Source organism: Mustela putorius, unplaced genomic scaffold (genome assembly GCF_011764305.1).
Source record: "Mustela putorius furo isolate JIRA1106 unplaced genomic scaffold, ASM1176430v1.1 tig00003869_pilon_pilon_pilon, whole genome shotgun sequence".
Taxonomy (NCBI): Eukaryota; Metazoa; Chordata; class Mammalia; order Carnivora; family Mustelidae; genus Mustela; species Mustela putorius.
In genome coordinates, this window is record NW_025422021.1 from 7,855,686 (window position 1) to 7,880,989 (window position 25,304).

General features: G+C 39.1%; 1 protein-coding gene across 2 annotated transcripts in view; it reads left to right on the top strand.

Annotated features, from left to right (window-relative positions):
- Positions 1 to 5,271: 5,271 nt before the first annotated feature.
- Positions 5,272 to 25,304, top strand: part of OLA1 (Obg like ATPase 1) — a 175,315-nt gene continuing 155,282 nt past the window's right edge. Inside the window, exons 1-3 of one of the 2 annotated variants that reach the window (XM_004774363.2) lie at positions 5,273 to 5,463; positions 6,732 to 6,832; positions 25,009 to 25,152. In XM_004774363.2, the coding sequence (XP_004774420.1) occupies positions 6,732 to 6,832; positions 25,009 to 25,152 (245 nt within the window). In that variant the 5' untranslated portion in view covers positions 5,273 to 5,463. Of the gene's footprint in view, positions 5,464 to 6,731; positions 6,833 to 25,008; positions 25,153 to 25,304 lie in introns of both variants that reach the window. The other variant, XM_045066650.1, reaches the window with a different exon arrangement.

Consider the following 25,304-nt stretch of genomic DNA (forward strand, 5'->3'; position numbering starts at 1 on the left):
AAGTGTTCTTAAAAAATGGTCATTTTTCTTCAGTGTTTTCTTAGTGAACTAGGTGTGCTGACACTTATTAGTTACATACATTACATCAGGTGACCACCAATACCTCTGGCTTCTTTGAGAATTATACTGTGCTCACACTGTTACCTTGAAAAAAAGAGTTCAGGAAGTATAGTGGACATAACTCGTGTCTTTTCCTTATACAACCCTATTTTGCTCTGATACCTATCCATGTCTCACTTAGCCATGTGCCTGAGGAAGTTGATCTCTCCTCTAGCTCCAAGGGATTGCTGAATGGTCTCAGGGTAGCCCCATTTCTCCCACCACTGTTCGGCTCAGGTATAGGCATGAAACCCAATTTTGCCCAGTGAACGAAGAAGTCTTCTGGAGGGTTTCTGAGACATGTTTCCTTTTTTTCTAATGCAGAGCTATTAGAAGAGATGGTTTTTCCCTGTCACCATCCCCAAATACTGTCATTTCTGGATGTGTTGCCTGGAACTACTATGGCAGTCTTCCTGGTTAGCCAGAGGATGACAATAGAGGAGGCTCCGAGAAGATGGCCCCGATATGGAAAAAACCAGGATCTTTGAAACTAGTATTGAGCTATAAAATTTATTAATGGTGAAGTTCTCTCTGGACTTTATATAGGATAAATTTTCACTGAATCAGAATTTCTGTAACTTGCAACTAAAAGCAATCCTGGGTGACTCAGTTAGTTGGGTATCTGCCTTTGGCTTGGGTCATGATCCCAGGGTCCTGGGATGGAGCCCAGTTTGGGCTCCCTGCCCAACGGGGAGCCTGATTCTTCCTCTCCCTCTGCCTCCTGGTCCCCCTGCTTGTGTTCTCTCTCTCTGTCAAATAAATAAATATAATCTTTTAAAAGAATAAAAGAAATCCCAGGAAGACATTAATAATATGTTCATTTTCTAGATTGTCATATGCCTTTTTATGTTGCCTCTGGGAAAATAGTATGCAAAAATTTCTTTTAAGAATCCCTAAATCTTTATCCATGAATTATGATAAAGATTAGATGTCAAAACTCTAGCAGTTTCTGGGATGATAACTGGACATTTTATTTTAAAGTATTATTTATTTAAGTAATCTCTACACCTAAAAGAGATTTTGAACTCATGACCCTGAGATTAAGAGTCACACACCCTTCTAACTGAGCCACCCCTAGACTTTTAAATACTATGAGCATTCTTTTAAATACTATGAGCAATTCTAGAATAGAAAACAGTTCTTTAAATAGAAGTTTTGCTCACAGACAACTTATGGTATAGTTCCGAAAATCAAAATCATGCTCTGTTAAGTGGAAGAATGAAAATTGAAAATCTGCTTCTTTGCTGATGCCTCATAGTGTTTGCGCATTGCTCTTAATGGAACAGGGAAAGGGGACTATTAAGCATTGCCTGGTGCATACTATCACAAGTCCAGGAAAGTAAGTGGAAATGAAAGTGGTTTATTTCAAATCTTTGAATTGTAATCAAAGTACCTAGGCATCCTATAGATTTTTACCATGTTCTTATATAGTTATTTGTGTAATTGCTTGTTTGTCTAAATGAACAGATTGCAAGCTTCTTGGGGGCAAAGACCATATTTATTTTGTTCTTTACTGCTTCAAAGCCTAGAGCAGTGACATGGAGTGGTACTCAAGAAAATAATTTCATATGAACAACAACAAAAAGTGAAGAAAAGGATATTCTAAATATATGGGGACTATTTTCTGGATGCTGGATATATGATAGCTTAATGTAGGGAGAAAAATGTGATATGGGCAACAGAGAAAAATGCTATTTTGTAACTTTATATAGGGTACTTAAAAAAGTTGAGATATAATTGATATATAACTAAGTTTAAGGTGTACAAAGTGTTGATTTGATACACAAATACATTGTAATATGATTACCACTATAGCTAGCTAACACGTCCATCACCTCACACAATTATTTCTTTTTTGTGATGAGAACATTTAAAATCTAGTCTTTTAGTAACTTTCAAGTATATAATATAGTTATTGTTAAGAATAATCACAAGGCCGTGCATTAGATCCCCAGAACTTATCTTTTAACTGCAAGTTTGTACCCTTTGACCAAGACTTCCCTAATTCTCCCATCCCTAGGGTACTTTTAATTTTTTTTTAAATTAATTAATTTATTTACAAGTTCTTCCCTTCCCCTGTAAAGTTACTATCCTGTTTGTCTCACCGAGTCTTCACTGCTCATGTAGATATCCTGCTCTAGGATCTTCTCTGAGAACTTTCTGCTATAATGGTAAAGATCATTCATAGGACTGTTTCTACTATATGACCCCTACCTGCTTGGCTAAGACTAATGGGGCCCTCGATAGAACTTTATCTAAACTGGGCCAAACAGATCCCCTTTCTTGTGAACATGAATTGATTCCCACTAACTGTGAGGTGGAAAGGGAGTTCTGTTATCAGGTAACTTAGCAAACAGTAGCCAGTCCTGAAACTCTGCCTAGCTCCCTGAGATCGGTGTGACCTGCTTTGTCAAGGCACTTTAAAAGTGGTCAAAAGTGCAAGCAAGAAAGCTGTAACTGCAAATAAAGAAACAGGTAATTGACTCAAGGACTTGATAGTGTGAATTGAAGGGAATGGGTAGATCTGAGCGATACTGAGATTGAAGAAGTAGCTACATTTGGCCAAAAGACAGTGATAAATTGAAGATGATTCTACTACTTTACGACTGGGGAACATTTTCAATTAGTATTGGAGTGGCCGGTTGCTGGGCAAAGTAGGCTCTCTGGGATCCTTCAGCTTTTTAAGTAATGGTTCCTCTGTTTCCACAAGCAGCAGTGTGAAAAGCAGCTATAGAACCTCACTACTAAAACAGCTGTAAACGATTTAGGAATTACTCCGTCAGGACTAGTCATAAGATTTGTTGATGGTGGATACAGAATGTGGCCTAGTTAGCTTCCCTCTGTTTCATAGCTAGAGTGTACCCAGACACCTGTTTTATAAATGCATTATTCTGGTAACAAGGGAGCTAGATTGAGAGAATATAAATAGTGCATATTAATGAGTGGTATTAAAAAAATAAAATCAAGGGGGTGCCTGAGTGGCTCAGTTGTTAAGCGTCTGCCTTTGGCTCAGGTCATGATCCTGAATCCTGGGATCAAGCCCCATGTCAGGCTCCCAGCTCTGTAAGCCTGCTTCTCCCTCTCCCTCTGCCTGCTACTCCCCCTGCAGTGCTCTCTTGCGCTCTCTCTCTGTCAAATAAATAAATAAAACCTTAGAATAAAATAAAATAATTTAAAAAGACTTTATAAAAAAAATAAATAAAATCAAGTTGCCTGTGTCTTTGAGAATTCCAAATTTCCAGAAAAAGCTTTTTTTTTAACCTGCCTTAGTAGGTTACTCTCATAGGGCTAAGAAAAACCTTAATGGGATTGTATTATAAATAATGGCTCAGGGGCACCTCGGTGGCTCAGTCCTTAAGCTTCTGCCTTCAGCTCAGGTCATGATCCCAGGGTTCTGGGATTGAGCCCTGCATTGGGCTCCCTGTTTGGTAGGAAGCCAGTTTCTCTCTCTCCTAGTCCCCTTGCTTGTGTTCCCTCACAGTTGTATCTCTGTCAAATAAATAAATAAAATCTTAAAAAAAATAATGGCTCAGTTGTTGCTTGTAAGGAATTATTAGAAAAAATTTGCTGAAAGGGAATGGATCTTTCAGTTAGATTGGGGTCTGAAATCTGGCTTCTGCCATTTACTAGTTGTGTGACTAATCCAACTTACATTACTGTTCTGATATGGTTCCTTCATCCATAAAATGGGGATTGCAACCAATTCATATTTTTTCTTTATTATGAACTGGTCTTTGTCTTCATTTATTTATTTATTTATTTATTTATTTTCTTACAATCTCTACTGGACTTTGCATTTATTTATTTATTTATAATCTCTACACCCAGCATGGGACTCCAACTCACAACCCGATCAAGAGTCCCATTCTCTGTCAACTGAGCCAGCCAGGCTCCCCATGAACTAGACTCCTTGCAAGAAACTTCTAGGGTCATAAATTTTGGAACAGATTACATTCTTGCAACACATACTTGGAAGCTTTTTTTTTTTTTTTAAAGATTTTATTTATTTATTTGACAGAGATCACAAACAAGCAGGCAGAGAAGCAGGCAGAGAGAATGGAAGAGAAGCAGGCTGCCTGCTGAGCAGAGAGCCCGATGCGGGGCTCCATCCCAGGACCCTGAGATCATGATCTGACCTGAAGGCAGAGGCTTTAACCCACTGAGCCACCCAGGCGCCCCCATGCTTGGAAATTTAAAGAAAGAATTCCTTCCACAGATGGATTTCATGGTGTAGTTAGGTGAGCGTGAGATGGGATGAAATCCTAATATTAACACTATCCTTTACTACTCCTTATGGGCCTTTCCTGTTGTGTCAGGTACTGTTGCTGGAAGCTTGAGGCGTATCTCATTTCATCCTCACGATAACCTCTAAAGGTGGGTCTCACCATCTCATTTTTATCCAAGAGGAAATTGAAGCCCGGAGAGGTACTTTGTCCACGGTCACAGAATTGGAATCCAGATGGGAACCTATGTTTCCTCAATTCCAAAGGCCCATGCACATAACCATCCAGAAGGAAAGGGGGGCAGGAAGCTGGCCCTATTAAACGCCTTATGGGATCCAGTACCTGCAAAACCCTTGAACTATAACTTGATGAAAGAATCCTTAGATCATAAGCTTCCCTGCCCCCCCCCCCCCCCGCCCTTTTCTCCCCTTTAAGAAAGTTTGTTTAACATCACTGGATTGGCTGAAGAGTTATTGGAAAAGGATGGCGGGTGGGGCCGTTGTTCCCGAGGACTCGGTTAGCAACCAGGAGGTCCGCAGGATTGGCGCGGCTGTTCGCCAGACCTGAGGCGACCCGTCTCCGGGCGGGCGCTCGGGCCAAGGGTACTCTGAGATCCCGCGGGTGATATGTGGGACTGCAGGCCAACGAGAGACCGCAGGCGGCAACGCGGGGCGGCTCCGGGAGGGAAGCGGAGACCCGGTGCGGAGGAGCTCCACGTGCTCACTGGACGGAAGACGCGACTTCCCGGTGCCAGCGCAGCGGGTACAAAGCTGTGTGTGTGTGTGTGTGTGAGTTAGGGAGACAGCGAGACTGGCTCCGGCTCCGGCTCCCCCTCCCGCCCTCTCCTTCGCCGCCCGCTCCTCCCACCTTGCTCCCGCCTCCTGTCTGTTCGGACCAATGGACGGGGAGGGCGGGAGTGAGGGGCGGGGCGGGGCGCGCGCTCTGCGCGCAGGTGCCGCCGGGCGCCCGGCCCGCCCGTTCCGCCGCGGCCGCAGCCACCACCTCCGCCGCCGTCGTGCGTGCTGCTCGGCGGAGGGGCCGGGCCTGTGCTTTCTCCTCCTTCCTCCCCGCCTCCTGTTTGCCGGCAGGACCCGTCTCCCGCTGCTGTTGGGACCCCGTGTCATCGCCCGGCCTGAGCACAGTGAGTCCCTCCGGGAGCCCGGGGACGCGCTCCCAGCCTCGTCTCCGGCGCCCCAGCCCGTGGCCCGGAGCCCGGTGTGAGGCCAGGGCCAGGTGGCCGGGATGGGCGAGGGCAGCGGGCGGCATGGGGTGTGTGGATGAATGAGGCGCTCTTGGACTAGGCCGCGCGTCCTGCGAGCGGCCCACGCCTCAGCTCGGCACGTTCCGGGGGAAGCCTTCTGCAGAGGCCGGGACGACCAGTGGCCCAGTCCACGGGGGGAGATGTTGGGTAGAGGTCCGCTCTGGCAGGGCTGCCGGCCACCCCTCTGTAGGAGGCCGGAGGGCAGGAGAGGTTCTCCTCATGCTTCGGGGCCCTGGCCTTTGGCTGGGAGCAGGTGTGAGTTAAGACCCCGAGAAGGGAGCTCCCTGGCACTAGGGGTCAGGGATCAGAAGGCTGAAACATCAGTTCGTGAGCAGGGCCTCAGCGTGGCCGCTGGAGGTTCAGCAGGCGCCAGACGGCAGGGAGTTTTAGTTCCCAGTTTATAAAACATGAGGTTAGCAGTCCTCGGGAGTTCAGCTTGCAGTAGGAAAGTGGGATTAATTCTGCACGGAGGAATTTGGAGCCAGGTTAGTAAGGACCTGCAAAGTTTCAATTTGGAAAGAGTTAGTGGATTCATCTACGGCTGTAAATAACTGGAGGTAGTAGATTCTAGAGGTTGCTAGTTGTACGTATAGTGCCAAAGGTGGAAGAGACTTGGTTGGAAAGACCCTGATACTGGTGTGTGTTCATCCGTATGAGAATGGTGCTTGTGGGGAAGATGGGAAAGAACAGGTTCCAGATAAGCGGAATGGTTTGGGGGAGGTGACTTGCTTGCTGGTCGTACTAGCATGGATAATCTCTTATCTGTGCTCCTGCTTCTGAATGCTTTCAGTCTTGTAACCATGTATCACATTAAGGAAGAAAGTGTTTTGTGAACAGTGTGGATGGAAGATTGGCAACTAAATTTTAAGTTTCTTTTGATTTATGGTGCCATATATTTTTAGATTAATCTTTCCAGGACTTCTTAGGAGTGACTGCCTTGACAGCTATCAGAATCGGATCTATTTATAGAACTTTTTACATTTTTTGTTGAAAAACTGGATTTAGCTCCGTGTTGGTTTTGGATTGGTATATACAGTATGCTTTATTCTTAATTTGTTACTCAGTAATATATTTTGTGTGATGAAATGTGCTTTTGGTTAATGGGGAGTATAAAAAATTTTGTTTATATGTATGTTTTGACATTTCAGATGCCCCCCAAAAAGGGAGGTGATGGAATTAAACCACCCCCAATCATTGGAAGATTTGGAACCTCCTTGAAAATTGGTATTGTTGGATTGCCAAATGTTGGGTAGGTGAATGTTGGGCTTTACTTTTTTTTATCTTGTAAATATTCTGGGTCTTGTTGTAGGAAAGGAAGTCATGTGGTAATTAAAACTTGGAAGAAAAGAAGCTGGGAAGCTGGAATATTAATGTTGCAAAACAAGGTTTTCATTTGGACATATTTTATTTTTGGTTTTCTACACAGATACTGTGTTGAAACTTGAATTATTTCTTTCGTTTGCTTTGCTAAACTAGAGGAAGAAGCAGTGAGAACCGAAACATTAAGCTGAACCAGATCAGCTCTTTGCTTGGTACACTATAGGGAGATACTCAGTTTTGAATTTAAGCGGAATTGGAGTAGTTTAAATTTGATTTTTTTTTTATGCTCGCTAGCTATGTGGTGTATCTATTTAGGCTGACAGTAGTAGGATACTTTAGGAATTAGTTCTAAAAGCCCCACTATAAAGTTGATTAAATTCTTGGGAGATCAGGGATCAGATGGCTTAATTTTTACTGGAGAAGGAACTAACAATTTTGAGTTTAATATTGGAAGTTGCTAGATAAAAGGATATCTGTTATAAAGTAGCTAAATCGGAAAGTTACCAGAGCAAAACTTTGAGTTTTGTAATGTTTAAAATTAAAACGAATCATTTATTTGCAAATAAAGGCAGTGGTAGGAAATATAGGCCAAGTTCAGCATATAACCCACACATGTGCAATTTGGATGTTTAGTTTACTTTTTTCATTTTTTGACCTTTTATTTTAATGTGTTTTAGTAACCTTTAAATATAAAATGTCTCTAAAGTTATTAGGGTATACTAATGGTAACAGATCCATTATGGATTTACTAAGGTGAATGAATACATTTTGGGCATGTGCTTTAGGCTTTTCGATTGGTGGCAAGTAGGATAAGCATGTTTTTTTCACGTGTTCCTTGAAGTCCCTGTCCTAGAGATTTTTTAGTGAATGAGGCATGGGATGGTCAAATATGGCATTTCTTAAATTCTTGTGATGTAAAACATGAGCAAGTGTGGCTGTCCTAATTTCAGTCTTTCCTGGAGCTGGAGAGGTTTGCATTTTGAAGGGGTTTCCTGCTGTGATATAGGCTGCTTGTAAAGTAAGACTAAATAGAGAGTGGAAATGTAAGCAAAACAAATAATTAAGCAAAGTACTGTAGGGTGTTGTCAATAAAATTGAAAGCAAGATATGATCATTATGTCGTGAGCTTCATTTCACTAGTAAGACAGTTTTTAGATAGTAACATCTCTTATTTTAAAATTACTGCAGTCAATGTAGCCTGACTTTAAATGGGACTACTTTAAACTGAGACAACCTGAGAAGTGTTTCTTATGTGAACATTTTAGCTGTAGAACACAATATAATCAGTGTATATGAAAATAACCTGAAAATATATTATCCAGTATAATTGTGCTATTTATGCTTTTAAATTAAATAGCCAACCCACTACCACCCTCCCCCCTCCCCCACCTGTTTTAGTAAGGTATACTTTATAAATAGTAAAATTTTCTCATTTTAATAATGTTTAGTTTGATTTTTGGCAATTGTGTTTGTGAACACTCCTTTTTGTAGAGTTATCTTACATTACTTAACTGTATCAGATATGGCTCTTTGTAAGATATACAACTTCTGGCTGTTTTAAAACACAAAAAAGAAAATTACTGGAAGGACAGAACTAAAGGACAACCTGTACAGCAGACCTTAGGAAGACAGGAACCAGGATAACGCTGATAGAGATAGGTCCTTTTGATGCTTAGCCATATTAACTGAGCGTTTCTTATCTCCTGCAGCCTCTCCAGTGAGTCACATTTCTGTGTACGGAAATCTGACTGGACATATCTACCTCTGGATAGGTCTACAAGGGATAGATTAGGTACGGGGGAGGTTCTTTAAAAGATGGCCTGCTGATCAAAAATAAGGACATTTGATATAGAAACCATCTGAAGAATGTCTTGATTTTTAGAGAATTGGACAAATAAGATTTTCTTTTTAACATATATTAGGCTGATAACTCAAAAACTTAAAGGTAACATATGGCTAATAATAGCTGATACTTTTCAAACACTATATGACAGTTACTATTCTGACTGCTTTGTATGTGTTATCTAATTTATTCAGTTTTTTAACTGCCCCCCCCCACCAATTAGAATTTAGATTTCTTGAAGGGAAGGATTGTATTGTTCTTGTTTATTGTTCTATTTTTAGCACTTAGAATTTTTTTTTAAAGATTTATTTATTTATGCCAGCCAGAAAAGGGGCAGAGGGAGAGAGAGAATCCTCAAGCACACTTTCTGCTGAGCAGGGAGCCCAATACAGGGCTGGATTCTAGGATGTTGAGATAGTGACCTGAGCCAAAATCAAGAGTCACGTGCTTAACCCAGGTGCCACCCAGGTACCCCAGGTGCCCCTAACACTTAAAATTTATTAGGAATTTATTAGGCCCTCAGGAATTATTTATGAATGGGATAGTTATCCCCCCCCCCCCCATGTAGCATGTAGGCTTAATGATAAGGACACATCTTTTCTTTTTTTTTTTAAAGATTTTATTTATTTATTTGACAGAGAGAGATCACAAGTAGGCAGAGAGGCAGGCAGAGAGAGAGGAGGAAGCAGGCTCCCCCCTGAGCAGAGAGCCCGATGCGGGACTCGATCCCAGCACCCTGAGATCATGACCCGAGCTGAAGGCAGCGGCCCAACCCACTGAGCCACCCAGGCGCCCCAAGGACACATCTTTTAATGGCTTCTTTTAATGAAGTAGAAACAATACCAAACCCAAGAATATGAAGATTTGGTTTCTAGATTTGTTTTGCTTTTTTACTTATTTTTAAAGATTTTATTTATTTTTTTTGAGACAGAAAATGAGAGAGATCTCAGAGGGAGAGGGAGAAGCAGACTCATCATTGACTGTGCAGAGAGCCCAAGGAAGGGCTTGATGCCAGGACCCTAAGTTCATGACCTGTGCTGCCCAGGCACCTCTATTTTTTTTTTTTTTTTACCTCACTGACCTTTTATAAATTAACTCCTCTTTCGTGTATTATTATGTTATGGCTGTGAGGCTTAAGGCTTTTGGGGGAAATGTCCTTTTTTTTTTTTTTTAAGATTTATTTATTTATTTGGGGGAAGGGGAGAGAGAGAGAGAGTGAAAGAGAATCAGTAGGGGCAGAGAGAGAGGGAGAGAGAGAATCCAAGCAAACTCCCTGTTGATCGTGGAGTCTGTTTCGGGACCCCGAGCCTAAGTGGAAATCAAGAGTCAGATACTGACTTAACTGACTGAGCCACCAGGTGCCCCAGAAACTACCCTTTTTTCTTTTCTTTTTTTCTTAAGATTTTGTTTTAGAACAGTTTTAGGTTCACAGCAGAATTAAGGGGAAGGCAGAGAGATTTCTTTTTTTTTTTTTAATTTTTGAAATTTAAATTCAATTAGTCAACATATAGCATATCATTAGTTTCAGATGTAGTGTTCAGTAATTCATTAGTTGTGTATAACACTGAGTGCTCATCACATCAGGTGCCCTCCTTAATGTCCATCATCCAGTTACCCTATTCCCCCACCAGAGGGATTTCTTATATACCCCTGTCCTCACACATGCACAGCCTTTCCCTATTATTAACATTCTCCCACCAGAGTGTTATATTTGTTACAGTTGAACCTGCATCGACACAGTGTTATCAAAGTCCATAGAGTACAATCTTGTCATTGTACCTTACATGGGTTTAGACAAAGGCATATTGACATGTGTCTATGGTTATAGTATGGTGCAGAGGAATTTCACATTGCCCTAAAAATGCTCTGTGCTTGGCCTATTTACCTACCCTCCCCCCAACCATTAATCTTTTCACTCTCTCCTTAATTTTGCCTTTTCCAGAATGTCATATAGTTGGAATCTTACAGTATGTAGCCTTTTCAGATTGGCTTCTTTCACTTAGTAATGTGCATTGAAGTTTCCTGATGTTTTTTCATGGCTTAAAAGTTTATTTCTTTTTAGTGGTGAATAATATTCCATTTCTGGATATGCTGTAGTTTATCCATTCACTAATTGAAGGCTATTTGGATTGCTTCTGAGTTTTGACAGTTATGGGTAAACCTGCTATAAACATCCATGTGCAGGTTTTTGTGTGGACATAAGTTTTCACCTCCTTTGGTAAATACCAAGGAGCACAATTGCTGAATTATATGGTAAGAGTATGTTTAGTTTTATAAGAAACTTCTGAAGTGGTTGTATCATTTTGATTTTCCCCAGCAGTAAATGAGAGTTTCTGTTGCTCCACATCCTCACCACCATTTGGTGTTGTCACTGTTCCGGATTTTGGATTCTGATAGGTATATAGTGGTATCCCATTATTATTTTAATTTGCATTTCCCTGATGACATATAATATAAAGTATCTTTCATGTACCTGTTTGCCATCTGTATATCTTCTTGGTGAGGTATTTATTAAAATCTTTGGTCTGTTTTTAAAAGTCTTTTTTTTAAGATTTTGTTTATTTAATTGAGAGAGAGATAGCAAGAGGGGAGGGGGAAAGAGGGAGAAGCAGGCTCCTCGCAGAGTAGGGAGCCCCATGATTCTGGGATTATGACCTGAGCTGAAGGCAGATGCTTAACTGAGTGAGCCAACCAGATGCCTCTGTTTGTTTTTATACTGTGGAGTTTTAAGTGTTCTTTGTATATTTTGGATAATGGTTCTTTATCAGGTATGTCTTTTGCAAATATTTTCTCCCAATTTGTGGCTTGTCTTCTCATTTTCTTGACATTGTCTTTCACAGAGTGGAAATTTTTAATTTCAGGGGCATCTGGGTGGCTGGGTTGGTTAAGTGTCTGCCTTTGGCTTGGGTCAAGATCTCCGGGTCCTGGGATCCAGCCCTGCATCTGGCTCGGTGCTCAGCGGGTAGTCTACTTGTCTCTCTCCCTCTACCCCTCCTCCTGCTCATGCTCTCTCTCTCGCTCTTAAATAAATGAATAAAATCTTTATAAAAAAAAGAAGTTTTTAATTTCAGTGAAGTCCAGCTTGTCTATTTATGGCTCAAACCTGTGGTGTGGTATCTGCAAAGTCATCACCATGCCCAAAGTCATCTAGGTTTTCTCCTATTTTTTAGAAGTTTTGTAGTTTTGCTTTTTATGTTTAGGTCTGTGATCCATTTTCAGTTATTTTTGAAGGGTGTAAGGTCTATACCTAGATTTTTTTGTTTTTGTTTATTGAATGTGGATGGCCACTTGTTCCAGCACTGTATCTTAAAAAGGCTATCTTTGCTCCATTGTAATTGCCTTTGTTTGAGAAACTATTTTGATATTCCCGACTTTACTGTGTGATGGGATAGCTCTTTTGGTTGCTATAATTATTGTGTGAGATGGGCTTGTCAAATCTCTTCTCTTTTCTTTTCTAAAAGAGTTTATTTATTTATTTGACCGAGAGAGAGAGATCACAAGTAGGCAGAGAGGCAGGCAGAGAGAGAGAGGAGGAAGCAGGCTCCCTGCTTAGCAGAGAGCCCGATGTGGGTCTCGATCCGAGGACCCTGAGATCATGACCTGAGCCAAAGGCAGAGGCTTAATCCACTGAGCCACCCAAGCACCCTGTTGAATGTTTTCTTTTGATTAAATTTAGGTTATGCATTTTAGGGTACAGAAGTGACATGTACTAATTAGTACATCATGTCAGGAAGCATATGGTGTTGATTTGTCCCATTACTAGTGATGTTAACTTCGGTCAGTTGTCTGTGGAGGTGTCTGACATATTTCTTCCCTGTAAGGGTTACTATATTTCCCACTGCAATTAATAAATATCTTGTGGAAGATACTTTGAAGTTCTGTAAATAGTATTTTCTCATATGTTTGTCCCAAATTTTGGCATGTATTAATGATTCTTGCTTGAAATAGTTATTGTGGTGTTTACCAAAAGGTGATTTTAAAGTTTACATTTTTTGTATTACATTTATAGTGGGAACAATTTATAGAAGGAATAATAGAATTCTATTGGCTAGAATTCTGTTGTAAAAAATAGCTCTCCAGGGGGACACCTGGGTGGCTTAATCGGTTAAGCTGCTGCCTTTGGCTCAGGTTATGATCCCTGGGTCCTGGGATCAAGTCCTGCTTTGGGCTCCTTGCTTGGCAGGGAGCCTGCTTCTCTCTCCACCTCTGCCTGCCACTCTGCCTACTTGTGTGCATGCGCTCGGTTGTGCGCGCGCTCTTTCTCTCTGACAGATAGATAAATAAATAAAATCTTTAAAAAAAAAAAAAAAAGCTCCCCAGGGTATCTGGGTGTCTCAGTCAGTTGGGCATCTGCTTTTGGCTCAGGTCATGAGGGTCCTGAGATCGAGCCCCACACCCCTGTCAGAGGGGTGTCTTCTTCTCCCTCTCCCTTTGCCGCTCCAACCGCTTATGCTCTGTTAAATAAATAAAATCTTAAGAAAAGAAAGAAAAAAAAAAGAGCTCCCCATTTTTCATGTATTTGATTATAATTTGTTTAGATCAGGATTGGATTCTTAGTTTATTCTGTTGGTTATATTCTGTTACTATTATTACTTATTTTGTTGTTCAAATTGCCCATATTTGGCCTTCAGGAGGCTTCCTGTTCACTCATATTCCTTTGGTATATTCTCTGTATTCTGAGTACTTTCTACTTTTTTGTACCACAGTATGTTCTAGGCTATTTGTATTTTCTCTGCTCTAGCCTTGGAATACATAAAATACATCAATTTGTATACACAAAATTTTGTGTATCAATCTTTCTGGTATACTTAGCAGTGAAATTTCTGGCATGTGTGGTGAATCTACGTTTAACTATTTGAGGAACTGCAGAACTGTTTTCCAAAGCGGCTCTGCCATTTTATATTCCCACCAGCAGTGTATGTGAGTTCCAGTTTCTTCACATTCCCACCAATACTTGTTATTATCTTTTTTGTTACAGCCAAGGTGTGAAGTGTATTTTATTGTGGTTTTAAATTGCATTTCCTTGATGCCTAACAATGTTGAGCATCTTTTCATGTGGCTATTATACATTCATTTTTTAAAGATTTTCACTGGGGAGGATTCCATGGACAGTTTCTTTTGGCATTTCGAAGTTATCTTCCATTTTCTTCTAGCTTTCCAATGAGAATACTGTTGTCATTCTTAATCTTGGTTTTTCTGTACGTAATGTCTTGTTTTTTTTCTTTAGTTGCTTTTAAAATTTTCTCTACTACTGGGTATTCAGCAATTTGATTATTTTGTGCTTTGGTATGGTTTTCCTTTCACCTCTTTTGCTTGGTGTTTGTTGAGATTTTAGGTTTGTGAGTTTGTGATATTCATTATATTTGTAAAATATTTGGCCAGTATTTCTTCAAATTCTCCCATCCCTCCTCCCCTTTCTCTCCGTTGGGGACTATATTTTAAGTGTGCTAGTTATCTAGATAGTATTCCACCGAGGCTCTGGTTTTTTCCCTCCAATCTTTTCTTTTTTTCCACTGTGCTTCATTTGATCGTTTCTTTTGCTCTTACTTCATGTTCATTGATCTTTTTTTCTGCAGTGTCTAATCTGCAGCTAATCATATTCAGTGTGTTTTTCAATATCATTTTATTTCAGATGTTGTATTTTTCGTACAATAGTTCTGTCTGCATAGTTTTTATAGCTTTCATTTCAGTCCTCATTGTCTTTATATTTCCCTTTATGTCCTTAAGAAAGTTCTAAAGAGATTTATAACACTTACTTTAGGGTCTTATCTGCTAATTCTGTTTTCTCTATCATAACCTGATTTGTTGGTATTTATTGGCTTTTATCCTGATTTTGGTGTATATTTACCTGCTTCTTTGCATGCCTTGTAGTTTTTATGGGATTCCAGACATTGGATTTTATGTTGAGTGCTGCATTTTAAAGTATTCCTTTAGAGAGTGTTGGACTTTGTTCTGGCATTTAGTTATTTGTGTATCATTTTAATTATTTTGAGGTGCCCTAGTATGTTTTCTTATGATGAATTGAAATAGTTTTTGTCCATATATAAGATTCGATTCTTTTGAGGACTCTACCCAAGTTCCCTTATATTTTATGGTCTCTCTACTCTGGCTGGTAGGACTGTGAACTCTTCCAAGCTCTGTGTGAGCCTGAGATTGTTCACTGTTTCTTTTGAGTGTTTTTTTTTTTTTTTTTCCTCCTGGCCTTTTGGAGACTGAATTTTCTCATGTACAAATCATTACTTGCCATAGTCTTGAGGACACCTTTTGCTGATCTCCAGAGCCCTCCCTTTGTGTAGCTCCTTCTTTCCATTACACTGCCCTGTAAATTCTAGCTGGTTTGGCCTCCTCGAACTCTCATCTCCGTCTCTTTCACATGGTATGACTGCCAGGTTCTGTTCGATCTCCCTCCCTGTTCTGTGGGCAATCCCATAGTAGAAGGGAAAGCAAAACTCCCCAGTACCATTTTAAATGAACTTCAGTCTTATTGTACGCTTGTCAACGTTCCATTGTGCCTGCTCTTTCATGGAAATTTGTGATTTGGGAATTATTTGCTTTCTCTTTTTTAACGTGTTTTGAATAATCTTTTGGATGACAGGTCTGCTCTCCTTTTCAGTCTTTCCTGTTATTATTTCAGCAGTAATTGGGTCCCTTAAAAGTATTTGATAGATGACTTTTTCTTAAATCTTTTAAATTTCAGTGTTTTTTTCTTTATTTAGAATTCTCATCTCTGTTGTTGTGTTACAACATAATTTCAGATAGGTTTATTTTTTGCTCATTTACTTGCTTACTATTGTAGACTTTATTTAGCTTTCACCAAGTTTCCCATTAATGTCCTTTTTTCTAGTACAGATCTTTTAAAGGTCATGGAAAATTTTATTTTTGTAATGTATGGATGTAGGTATTTTGTGTAATGTCAATTTAGATTTAATGTTTTTTTCCTGCTGTGAACTTTTAAAAAAAATTATGGTATGAAACACAATATAAGTTACCCTTTAAACATTCTTAAGGGTACAGTTGAGTAGTATTAACTGTATTCTCATTGTTAGGTAATACATCTCTAGAACTTTTTCATCTTGCAGATCTGGAACTCTGTACCCATTGAACAATTTTCCATTTTTCCCTCTTCCTAGCCCCTGTCAACCACCATTCTCCTTTCTGTTTACATGACTTTGACAGGAGTCAGTATCCCATGTAAGTGGAATCATACGGTATTTGTCCTGGTTTATTTCACTTAGCGCTGAGCATGGGGAAAACATTCTCAAATTTTATCTGTGTTTTAGTATGTGGCAGGATTTCCCTTTTGAAGGCCAAGTAGTATGCTGTTCTGTGTATATACTGCATTTTCTTTATCCATACATCTGTTGATAGACAACAGATTTGTCTTTGGGTTGCTTCCACCTCTTGGCTATTGTGAATGATGCTGCAACAAATATGGATTATAAATATCTCTTTGAGATCCTATTTTTAATTTTGTATAAATACCCTGAAATAAGGGTTTTTGAATCATATGATATTCTACTTTTAGAGTTTTGAGAAACTTCCTTACTGTTTTCCATGGTGGCTGTACCATTTTATATTCCATCAGTAATGTACTAGAGTTCTAGTTTCTCTACATTCTGCCCCAACACTTGTTATTTTCTGTTTTTTGGATGGTAACCATCCTAATAGCTGTGAAGTGATATCTTATTGTGCTATTGATTTGCATTTCCCTGATAATTAGTGATGTTGAGCATCTTTTCAGTTGCTTATTGACCATTTGTTTATCCTCTTTAGAGAAATGCTTATGCAGGTCATTTGTCCAGGTGTGTAACTTTTAAAGGTTACTTTTGTTGAGTTATAGGAGTTTTTTATTCTAATATCTGGATATTAATCCCTTATTGGACATATGATTTGCAATTTTCTCCCATTTTATAAGTTTTCTTTTCACTCTGTTGTTTCCTTCTTATGTTTTCTTCTAGGACTGTTAGAGTTTTAGGTCCTACATTTAGGTCCTTAATCCATTTTGAGTTAATTTTTTTATATGGTGGGGATCCAATTTTATCCTTTTGCATATGGCTGTCCAGTTTTCTCAACACCATTTGTTGAAGATATAGTCTTTTCCCCATTTTCTGGTCTTGGCACTCTAGTTGAAGATCATTCAACTATATATGTGAGGGTTTATTTCTGAACTCTCTGTTCTATTCCACTGGTGTCTGTGTCTTTGTTAGTTCCACACTTTTTATTACTGTAGCTTTGTAATATGTTTTGATACCAGAAATCATGCATGGACTTTTGGGAAGAATACCATGGAGGTGAAATATCCTCATAGCATCATATTAAGGGGTGTATGATATCAACACAACTTATTACTCAAGAATTAGGGAATGAAGCTCCACCTCCAGAAGGAAGGAGTATCAGAAAATTTGTGGACATTTGTTAAAACCATCCACAGTAATTAGTTAATATTATAAGGGAAAGATAATTTGAGGCTATTCAAATATCCTGTTTCTTTTTTAAGTTTCCCTGACGGGGGGCATCTGGGTGGCTCAGTTGGTTGAGTAACAACTCTTGATTTCCGCTCAGGTCATGATCTCAGGGTTGTTGGATTGACCACATGTTGGGCTCCATACTCAGTGTGGAGTCCACTTGGGGATTCTCACTCTCTCCCTCCACCACTCTCCCCCCACGCATGGGTGTGTTTGCTCTCTCTCAAATAAATAATTTTTAAAAAAGATTTTAATTTATTTATTTGAGAGAGAGAGTATGCTTGGGGGGGCGGGAGGAGGGACAGAGGGAAAGGCAGAAGCAGACTCCCTGCTGAGTAGGGAGCCCAGCAGGGAGCTTGAGCCCTGAACTCCAGGATCATGCCAGGGACTCCAGGATCATGACCTGAACCAAAGGCAGATGCTTAACCCACTGAACCACCTGGGTACCCCTTTTGTTCTCTTTTCTTTTCTCTTTTTTCTTTCTTTCTTCCTTTCTTTCTTCCTAGATCTAATTTATCTATTTGTCAAAGATAGAGAGAGCCCAAGCAGGGGAAGGGGCAGGCAGAGGGAGAAGCAGGCTCTCAGCTGAGCCAGGAGCCCGATGTGGGGCTTGATCCCAGGACCCCAAGATCATGACCTGAACCAAAGGCAGATGTCTAATCCACTGAGCCACCCAGGCACCCCTCTTTGTTTTTTTTTTTTAAAGCACTTCCTCTATGACACTGTAAGATATTTTAGGCTCCTATTTTTTTTTTTTTTTCCTGTACTAGCCTTGTTTCCAGGGGGCCCTGGTTTCTATTGGAGAGTGGTATTTAGAAACTAATATCTGACTCTAGGTATGATTTTTGATACTAGAGTATTAATTGCTTTTAGGCTCTCTCACCTGATAGAGTTAGGAAATATATGTGGTTATACTAACCCATGTATACACACATTGATATTCATTTCTGTTATCCCTGTTTATTTCTTTTGTCTAACAGATAGATACTTTTTTCTTTTTAACAGTTTAGTGAAAGAACATTCTACTTTTTTCCATGTTTCAGATGTTTGTTTTATAAATGGTTAATTCAGAATGCTGTGGGAATTTGCATTGGCATCCTGACTTCCCAATACATGTTGTGATTTTGCATAAGGTTCTAGATAAAACATCTTTTCAATCAGGTTTACTTATTACAGTAAAATATGTAATTTCAAAAATATTTAGATCCTAAATGGAGGGGGCAGTCATTAAGTGTAGTCACTTTTTTCTTTGTAGTGTGATCATTGTTGAAATAATATTTATGTAAGCCCATTGTTGCATAAGAAAAATTCTTACAATTTTGAATTTTTCTCCTATTTTGAAGCTTTTTTTTCTTTTTAAAGATTTTAAAAATTTTATTTAACAGAGAGAGAGAGAGCACAAGTAGGGGGAAATGGCAGGCAGATGAAGAGGGAGAAGCAAGCTCCCCGCTGAGCAAGGAGCTAGGTGTGAGGCTGGATCTCAGGATGCTGGGATCATGACTGAGCCGAAGGCAGAAACTTAACCAACTGAGCCACCCAGGTGCCCTCCTATTTTGAAGTTTTAATAATAACATTTATATGTCTGTGTTTCTGGGTGTGTATGTGTGTAAAATCCTCATTTCAAAAAAAGCCTTATGGGCTTTCACAGTCTAGATGTAAGCCAAAACTTTTAAATTCACAAGGCTTTCCTTTAATAGATTTAAGTAGATCAAATGTCTTAACTTGCCACTGAAGCCTATAGTAATAATCCTTAGACATTTCCTTTTCTTGTTTATTTCATTTTACTTTTTTATACTTATAACTCTTGAAAGGTACAAATGACTTGGACTTTATGAAATTTAAAATCCATGGCCAAGATGAGACATTTTGTGTAAATGGAGATTGTCTTCCAAGTTTAGTTTGGCTGTACGTAAGATTTTTTTCAGTCTAAAAGATAATGGGGCTTTCTTTTACTGTGTTTTTCTCTGTTTTAAGGGATAACATTTTTCCTTTAGTATAAAATATTTTTGTTAAGATAGGCAGTCAAAAATACTATCTTAATGATAGCCATAAATTTGAAAACAAGCCCATAGATCCTCTCTGGCCTTTTTATGTTATAATTACTATGACTATAATAATAACAATGAGCAATTTTTAAACTACAATACTAAAAAATATAATTGTCCCCCCCAAAAGGCGCAAGTGTTCTATACGTGTTTGGATTAATTAATACATTCACATTTTACTTTAGTACTTTTTTGTAACATTACTTTGTAGTATTTTCATTGCAGGTATAAATTATTTTAGTTAAATTTTGGATCAATAAGGACTGATGGGTTATTCTGGCAACCAATTTATTTTTTTGTGTGGAGGGAAGTAAGGTATAAGGGAGTGGGTCAATTTATGTCACCATTTGTTTCAGCACACTTTGTGGCTTTCTTTCTGGGGAGAAATATTCTCAGGTGAAAACTGATCATGTTCTTGAGATTTAAGACTCCTCTGGGGGCTTTGCTGGGTTCTCTGCCCTCCAGCATTAGCTTTCCATGAGTGTAAAGCCTGAATTCTTGGCCTCCTTCCTCTTTCCTGAACGGGCAAATGTTCTCAGGGTGAAAGTGATCAGATCACTTCTTTAAGATTTTTTTCCATTTCCAGATTTCTTTCTTTTTTAAAAAAATTTTTTATAAACATATAATGTATTATTAGCCCCAGGGGTACAGGTACCCTCCCCAATGTCCATAACCCCACCACCCTCTCCCTAACACCCCCTCTCCCCTGCAACCCTCAGTTTGTTTTGTGAGATAAGAGTCTCTCGTGGTTTGTCTCCTTCCCTTTCTTTTTTTTTTTTTTTTTTAAAGATTTTATTTATTTATTTGACAGACAGAGATCACAGGTAGGCAGAGAGGCAGGCAGAGAGAGAGGAGGTGTGGGGCTCCATCCCAGGACCCTGGGATCACCACCTGAACCGAAGGCAGAGGCTTTAACCCACTGAGCCACCCAGGCGCCCCGTTTCCTTCCCTTTCTACCCCCCAACCCCCCCACGTATTTGTAGATTTCTAACCCCTTCAAACAGATGTTTTCTGTATTCTGCATTTACATGACTTTTCTAGTTCTGGTTGAGAGTTCTAGTCTGTTGTGAGTGTGCATCTCACCCAGAAATAGAATTTCTGCCTTCTCAAAATTGACTTATTGAAGACATCTGGTTGTTTGTCTTCTAGAATTTTCCAAAGTCTGAATTCTGTTGGTTGTTTCTCTGTGGTGTCCTTTAATATATTCTTCTTTCGTCCGTATTTCCTATTAAGTGGTAGTAATAGCCAAAAGTTTGTTTGGATTAGTATTAGATAATTCCTTTTAAAGATTTTTATTTATTTATTTGGCAGAGATCACAAATAGGTGGAGAGGGAGGCACAGAGAGAGAGAAGGAAGCAGACTCCCTGCTGAGCAGAGGTTCAGATGCAGGGCTTAATCCCAGAACCCTGGGATCATGACCTGAGCTGAAGGCAGAGGCTTTAACCTGCTGAGCCACCCAGGCGTCCCTAGTATCAGATAATTTTTGATAGATAATTTTTATGTTAATACTTGAAAGATGTTGTATATACTTTTCTTCTGCTAGGAGGCACTATGTTTTTTATTTTATTTTTCTTTTTGCAGTATTACTGTCATTGGTGATCATTACCGAGCTCCATTAATTTCTTGGGGGTTGCAAAATGGTAGTATTCTGAGTTTCTTATTTTTTCCTCATTTATTGGCTAGAATATGTCCAAAAGAAAATCTCTTCTTAATCAACTCTTTATTACTGTAAAAGTACAGTCCATATAGGAAATAAGTGCTTTACTTAATCTTTAAAAGAATCAGTCATCCTAGCATCCTCAAAAGGTGGCCAGAGAGGGTTTCTTTTGGTTTTGTTTTATTGAGGATTATTGACAACTCAAGGATATAAAGTTACTTGATTTGTTACAGTTATCATAGCCGTTTTTATTGATGCCCAGATTGATCTATATTTGGCTATTCAAGTTGGCTTCAGAATCCTTTTGATTATTTTCTTTAATAGCTTCCTTCTTTTATGTGGGAAAAATTGAGACTTACCTTGCATATTTCTAGTCCCAGACCTGGAACCAGCCATTTCTCCAAGAAGTTTTGGTTATTTTATTTTATTTTTTGTTCATTTATTAGAGAGAGAGAGAAAGAGAGAGATAGTGAGAGAGAACATGAGCTGGAGGCAGGAAGAGGGAGAGGGAGAAGCAGGTTTCCTGATGAGCAGGGATCCTGATGCAGAGCTGGGTCCCAGAACCCTGAGATCATGACCTGAGCTGAAGATGGATGCTTATCAGACTAAGCCACCCAGGTGCCCGTCCTGGTTATTGTTAATGGACATGGTATTTAAAGATTATAATACTTTTTTTTAAAGATCATAATCTTAATGTGAGTTCTCTTTTTAAAAAATCATCTGCCTTATATGTATTAATTTTAAAAATTGTATTTAGCTTCAGAATCTTTTTGGAAGTAGGTGGACTAGAACTTTATAAATACACAGAAGAACTTTATAAATATACAGATTATTTTAAATTAAGTGCTGTAACATTTATCATAACAAGATTGAAATTTAAAGCTAGCTTTACAGAAAGTAGTGATTTCGGGGCACCTGACTGGCCTAGTCGAAAGAGCATACAACTCTTGATCTCAGTGTTGTGAGTTTGAGCCCCACATTGAGTGTACAGATCACTTTAAAATAAAATCTTAATTACAAAGAAGTTACTACTTTTTTTTTTTTTCATTCCTGCAGTTCTGGGATTGTTACCAGACTCACAGAAATTGCCGGTATAAATTCTACAGCAGTCAGTATTACTTAGTGGATTGTTGGCTGAGTCTTAATCTAGCCTCTTGGTCTAAAACACGACTTAACATCAACATGTGAGATATTTTCAAAATACTGGTCCTTATACCAGGCTGGAAAGAGGGCTGGTAATGCATGTCTTTACGTTCTTACTAATTCTTTTATCGGTAGGCATTTAAAGGCTACTGATTTGGCGAGTGGTGCTCTAAGTAACCAGTAATGATTTAAGTGGCTATTTTAGTAAACATTTCTTCTTTATTCAAAAATGTTTAGTCTGAATGTGATATGAGAATAATATTTAAAGAACTATAGACAGGTACAAGTTAAAGGTGTCTTGTTGCCAAAATATACTTTCACCAGTAGTATTTAAATAAGCCTTGACTGTTACCTTTTGTTCATAACTCTCTTATAAGGGTCTCACAGATTTTTTTGTTTTGTTTTATTTTGTTTTTTAAAGGGGTTACTTCTTTGGTTAAAAAGTTCAATCAGATGAGCTAATTGTAGTAAGTGTAAATTTCTTCCTATGGGCTTAGGTTACATCTTAATAGACATTTAAAAAAAAAGATTTTATTTATTTATTTGACAGAGAGAAGGAACACAAGCAGGGGGAGTGGGAGAGGGAGAAGCAGGCTTCCCGCCTAGCAGGGAGCCCAATGTGGGCCTCTATCCCAGGACCCTGGGATCATGACCTGAGCTGAAGGCAGCCGCTTAATGACTAAGCCACCCAGATGGCCTTAATAGACATTTTTATCTTAAAAAGTTGTCTGAAAAAGAGGGAGGGACATCTGGATGGCTCTGTCAGTTAAGTGGCTACCTTTAGCTCTGGTCATGATCCCAGGGTTCTAGGATCCAGTCCCCACTCCTATATCCTGCAGCCCATCCTTCGGTATGGGCTCTTTGCTCAGCAGGGAGCCTACTTTCTTTCCCTCTGCTACTCCCCCTGCTTGTGAACACACACTCTTGAGCGCTTTCTCTGTCTCTCTCTGACAAATAAATAAAATCTTTGAAAAAGGGAGAATAATAATTATTTATAATTCTACCATCCTGACATAACCGTTGTACTTTTTTGAATTTTCTTTCATTATCAAATTTGGTTCATATGCAGACATTTTTACATAATTAGGTCTAGCTAGAGTTAGCAAGTACCACCTTTATAATTCCCACATAATCCTTAGGTACTTCCTCAGTTCCTCCAGTTTAAAAAGAATATGTAAAGGTGAAAAAAAAAGAATATGTAACAGTAATTTTCATTTTATGTCCACATGTGTGCATAGTTCTATTTTTGGAGCAAGAAAATTCACTATCGTGAATTCTCTGCTGTCCATATTAATGATGGAATTGGAAAATAGTACAGAACAGGGACGCCTGGGTGGCTCAGTGGGTTAAGCTGCTGCCTTCGGCTCAGGTCATGATCCCAGCGTCCTGGGATCGAGTCCCACATCGGGCTCCTTGCTTGGCGGGGAGCCTGCTTCTCCCTCTGCCTCTGCCTGCCACTCTGTCTGCCTATGATTGCTCTCGCTTCTCTCTCTATGACAAATAAATAAATAAAAATCTTAAAAAAAAAAAAAAAAGAAAGAAAATAGTACAGAACAGATCAACAAATCTTTAAAAATCCCATTTTGTTTCGGATTTTACTCATGATTTTTGGCACTGTAATGATCATATTTTAGAAATTTAGCTGTGGGTGCCTGGGTGGCTCAGTTGGTTAAGCATCCGACTCTTGAGCTCAGTTCAGGTCTTGATCTCAAGGTTGTCAGTTCAAGCCCTGCAGTGGGTTCCATACTTAGTGTGGAGCCTACTTTAAAAAAAAAGAAAGAAAAAAAGAAAAGTGTAGCTAGTGTTAATATGAGTTGGCATTCTCTGAGCATGTATTACCTGATAAGAATCAAATAATTAGAACATTAACAACAATTTATTATTATTACTATTATTATTTTAAATATTTATTTATTTGAGAGAGAGCCAGAGATGGTGAGAGAAAGAGAGCACAAGCAGGGAGGAGAGAGAGAAGCAGACTCTTTGCTGAGCAGGGAGCTAGACTCGGCTCCATCCCAGGACCCTGGGATCATGACTTGAGCTGAAGATAGATGCTCTAACCTACTGAGCCACCCAGGCACCTTGACAATTTATTACTAATAGATTTTTTTCTCAACTTATTGTACCTTGTTTTTATTTTATTTATTATACCTTTGCTTTTTCTTTTAATAAATTTTTAAGCTTTTATTTATTTATTTATTTGTCAGAGAGAGAGAGAGAGAGAGAGAGAGCACAAGGAGGGAAGCAGCAGGCAGAGGGAGAAACAGGTTCCCTGCTGAGCAAGGAGCCCATGCAGGACTTGATCCCAGGACCCTGGGATCGTGACCTGAGCCAAAGGCAGATACTTAACCAACTGAGCCACCCAGGTGTTCCCACATTTTGATTTTTCATAATTCACAGTTCATTACTCCAGATTTAACAGTAATCTGTATTATTAACAATTAGTTAGGGAGTCTGAGCTCCAGCTTCCCATTTCCTATTAGATAATTGGCATCTATTTCCCAATTCAGCATGCTTGGAAAGTGGTTGACCTAACTAGATGCACAACTCTGTACGTTTATGCTAAAGAAGATTATTTTAGATATGGTGAAGTGGTACTGCTACTACCAGGTACTTTAGGAGTAAAATACTTTTTATAGTGTGTGAAACTAGTTATTACTTATAACAAAGATTCTTCGGGAAAGTGCTTTTCAAATTTCAAATAGACTGAGACAGGAACATAACCTGATTATAAATCATGAGCCGTATTGTTGTAAATTTCATTCTTTTCCGTTAGTAAAAAAGTTTGTTTCTGTTAGTAAATTTCATTCATTTCTGTTATTCTCCACCTTCCCTTCCCAGATTGCTTTTAAAATTATCATGGGTCTTCTTTGAGCATTGAAATGAAAATGAGATAAGTTTTTCTCAGTGTTAACCTAAGAATTGATTGAAATTGTTTTTGTTTATTTTAGGAAATCTACCTTCTTCAATGTATTAACCAATAGTCAGGCTTCCGCAGAAAACTTCCCCTTCTGCACTATTGATCCTAATGAGAGCAGAGTACCTGTGCCAGATGAAAGGTTTGACTTTCTTTGCCAGTACCACAAACCAGCAAGGTAGGAAAATCTTTATGCCGTTGTTTATTTGTTGACCTTATGTAGACTGAGTAAAAATATGTAAGTGACATATTTACCATCACAGAGGGGGTTGCCTGGGTGGCTTAGTTGGTAGAAGATGCGTCTGCTGATCTTGGGTCAGATCTTGGTGA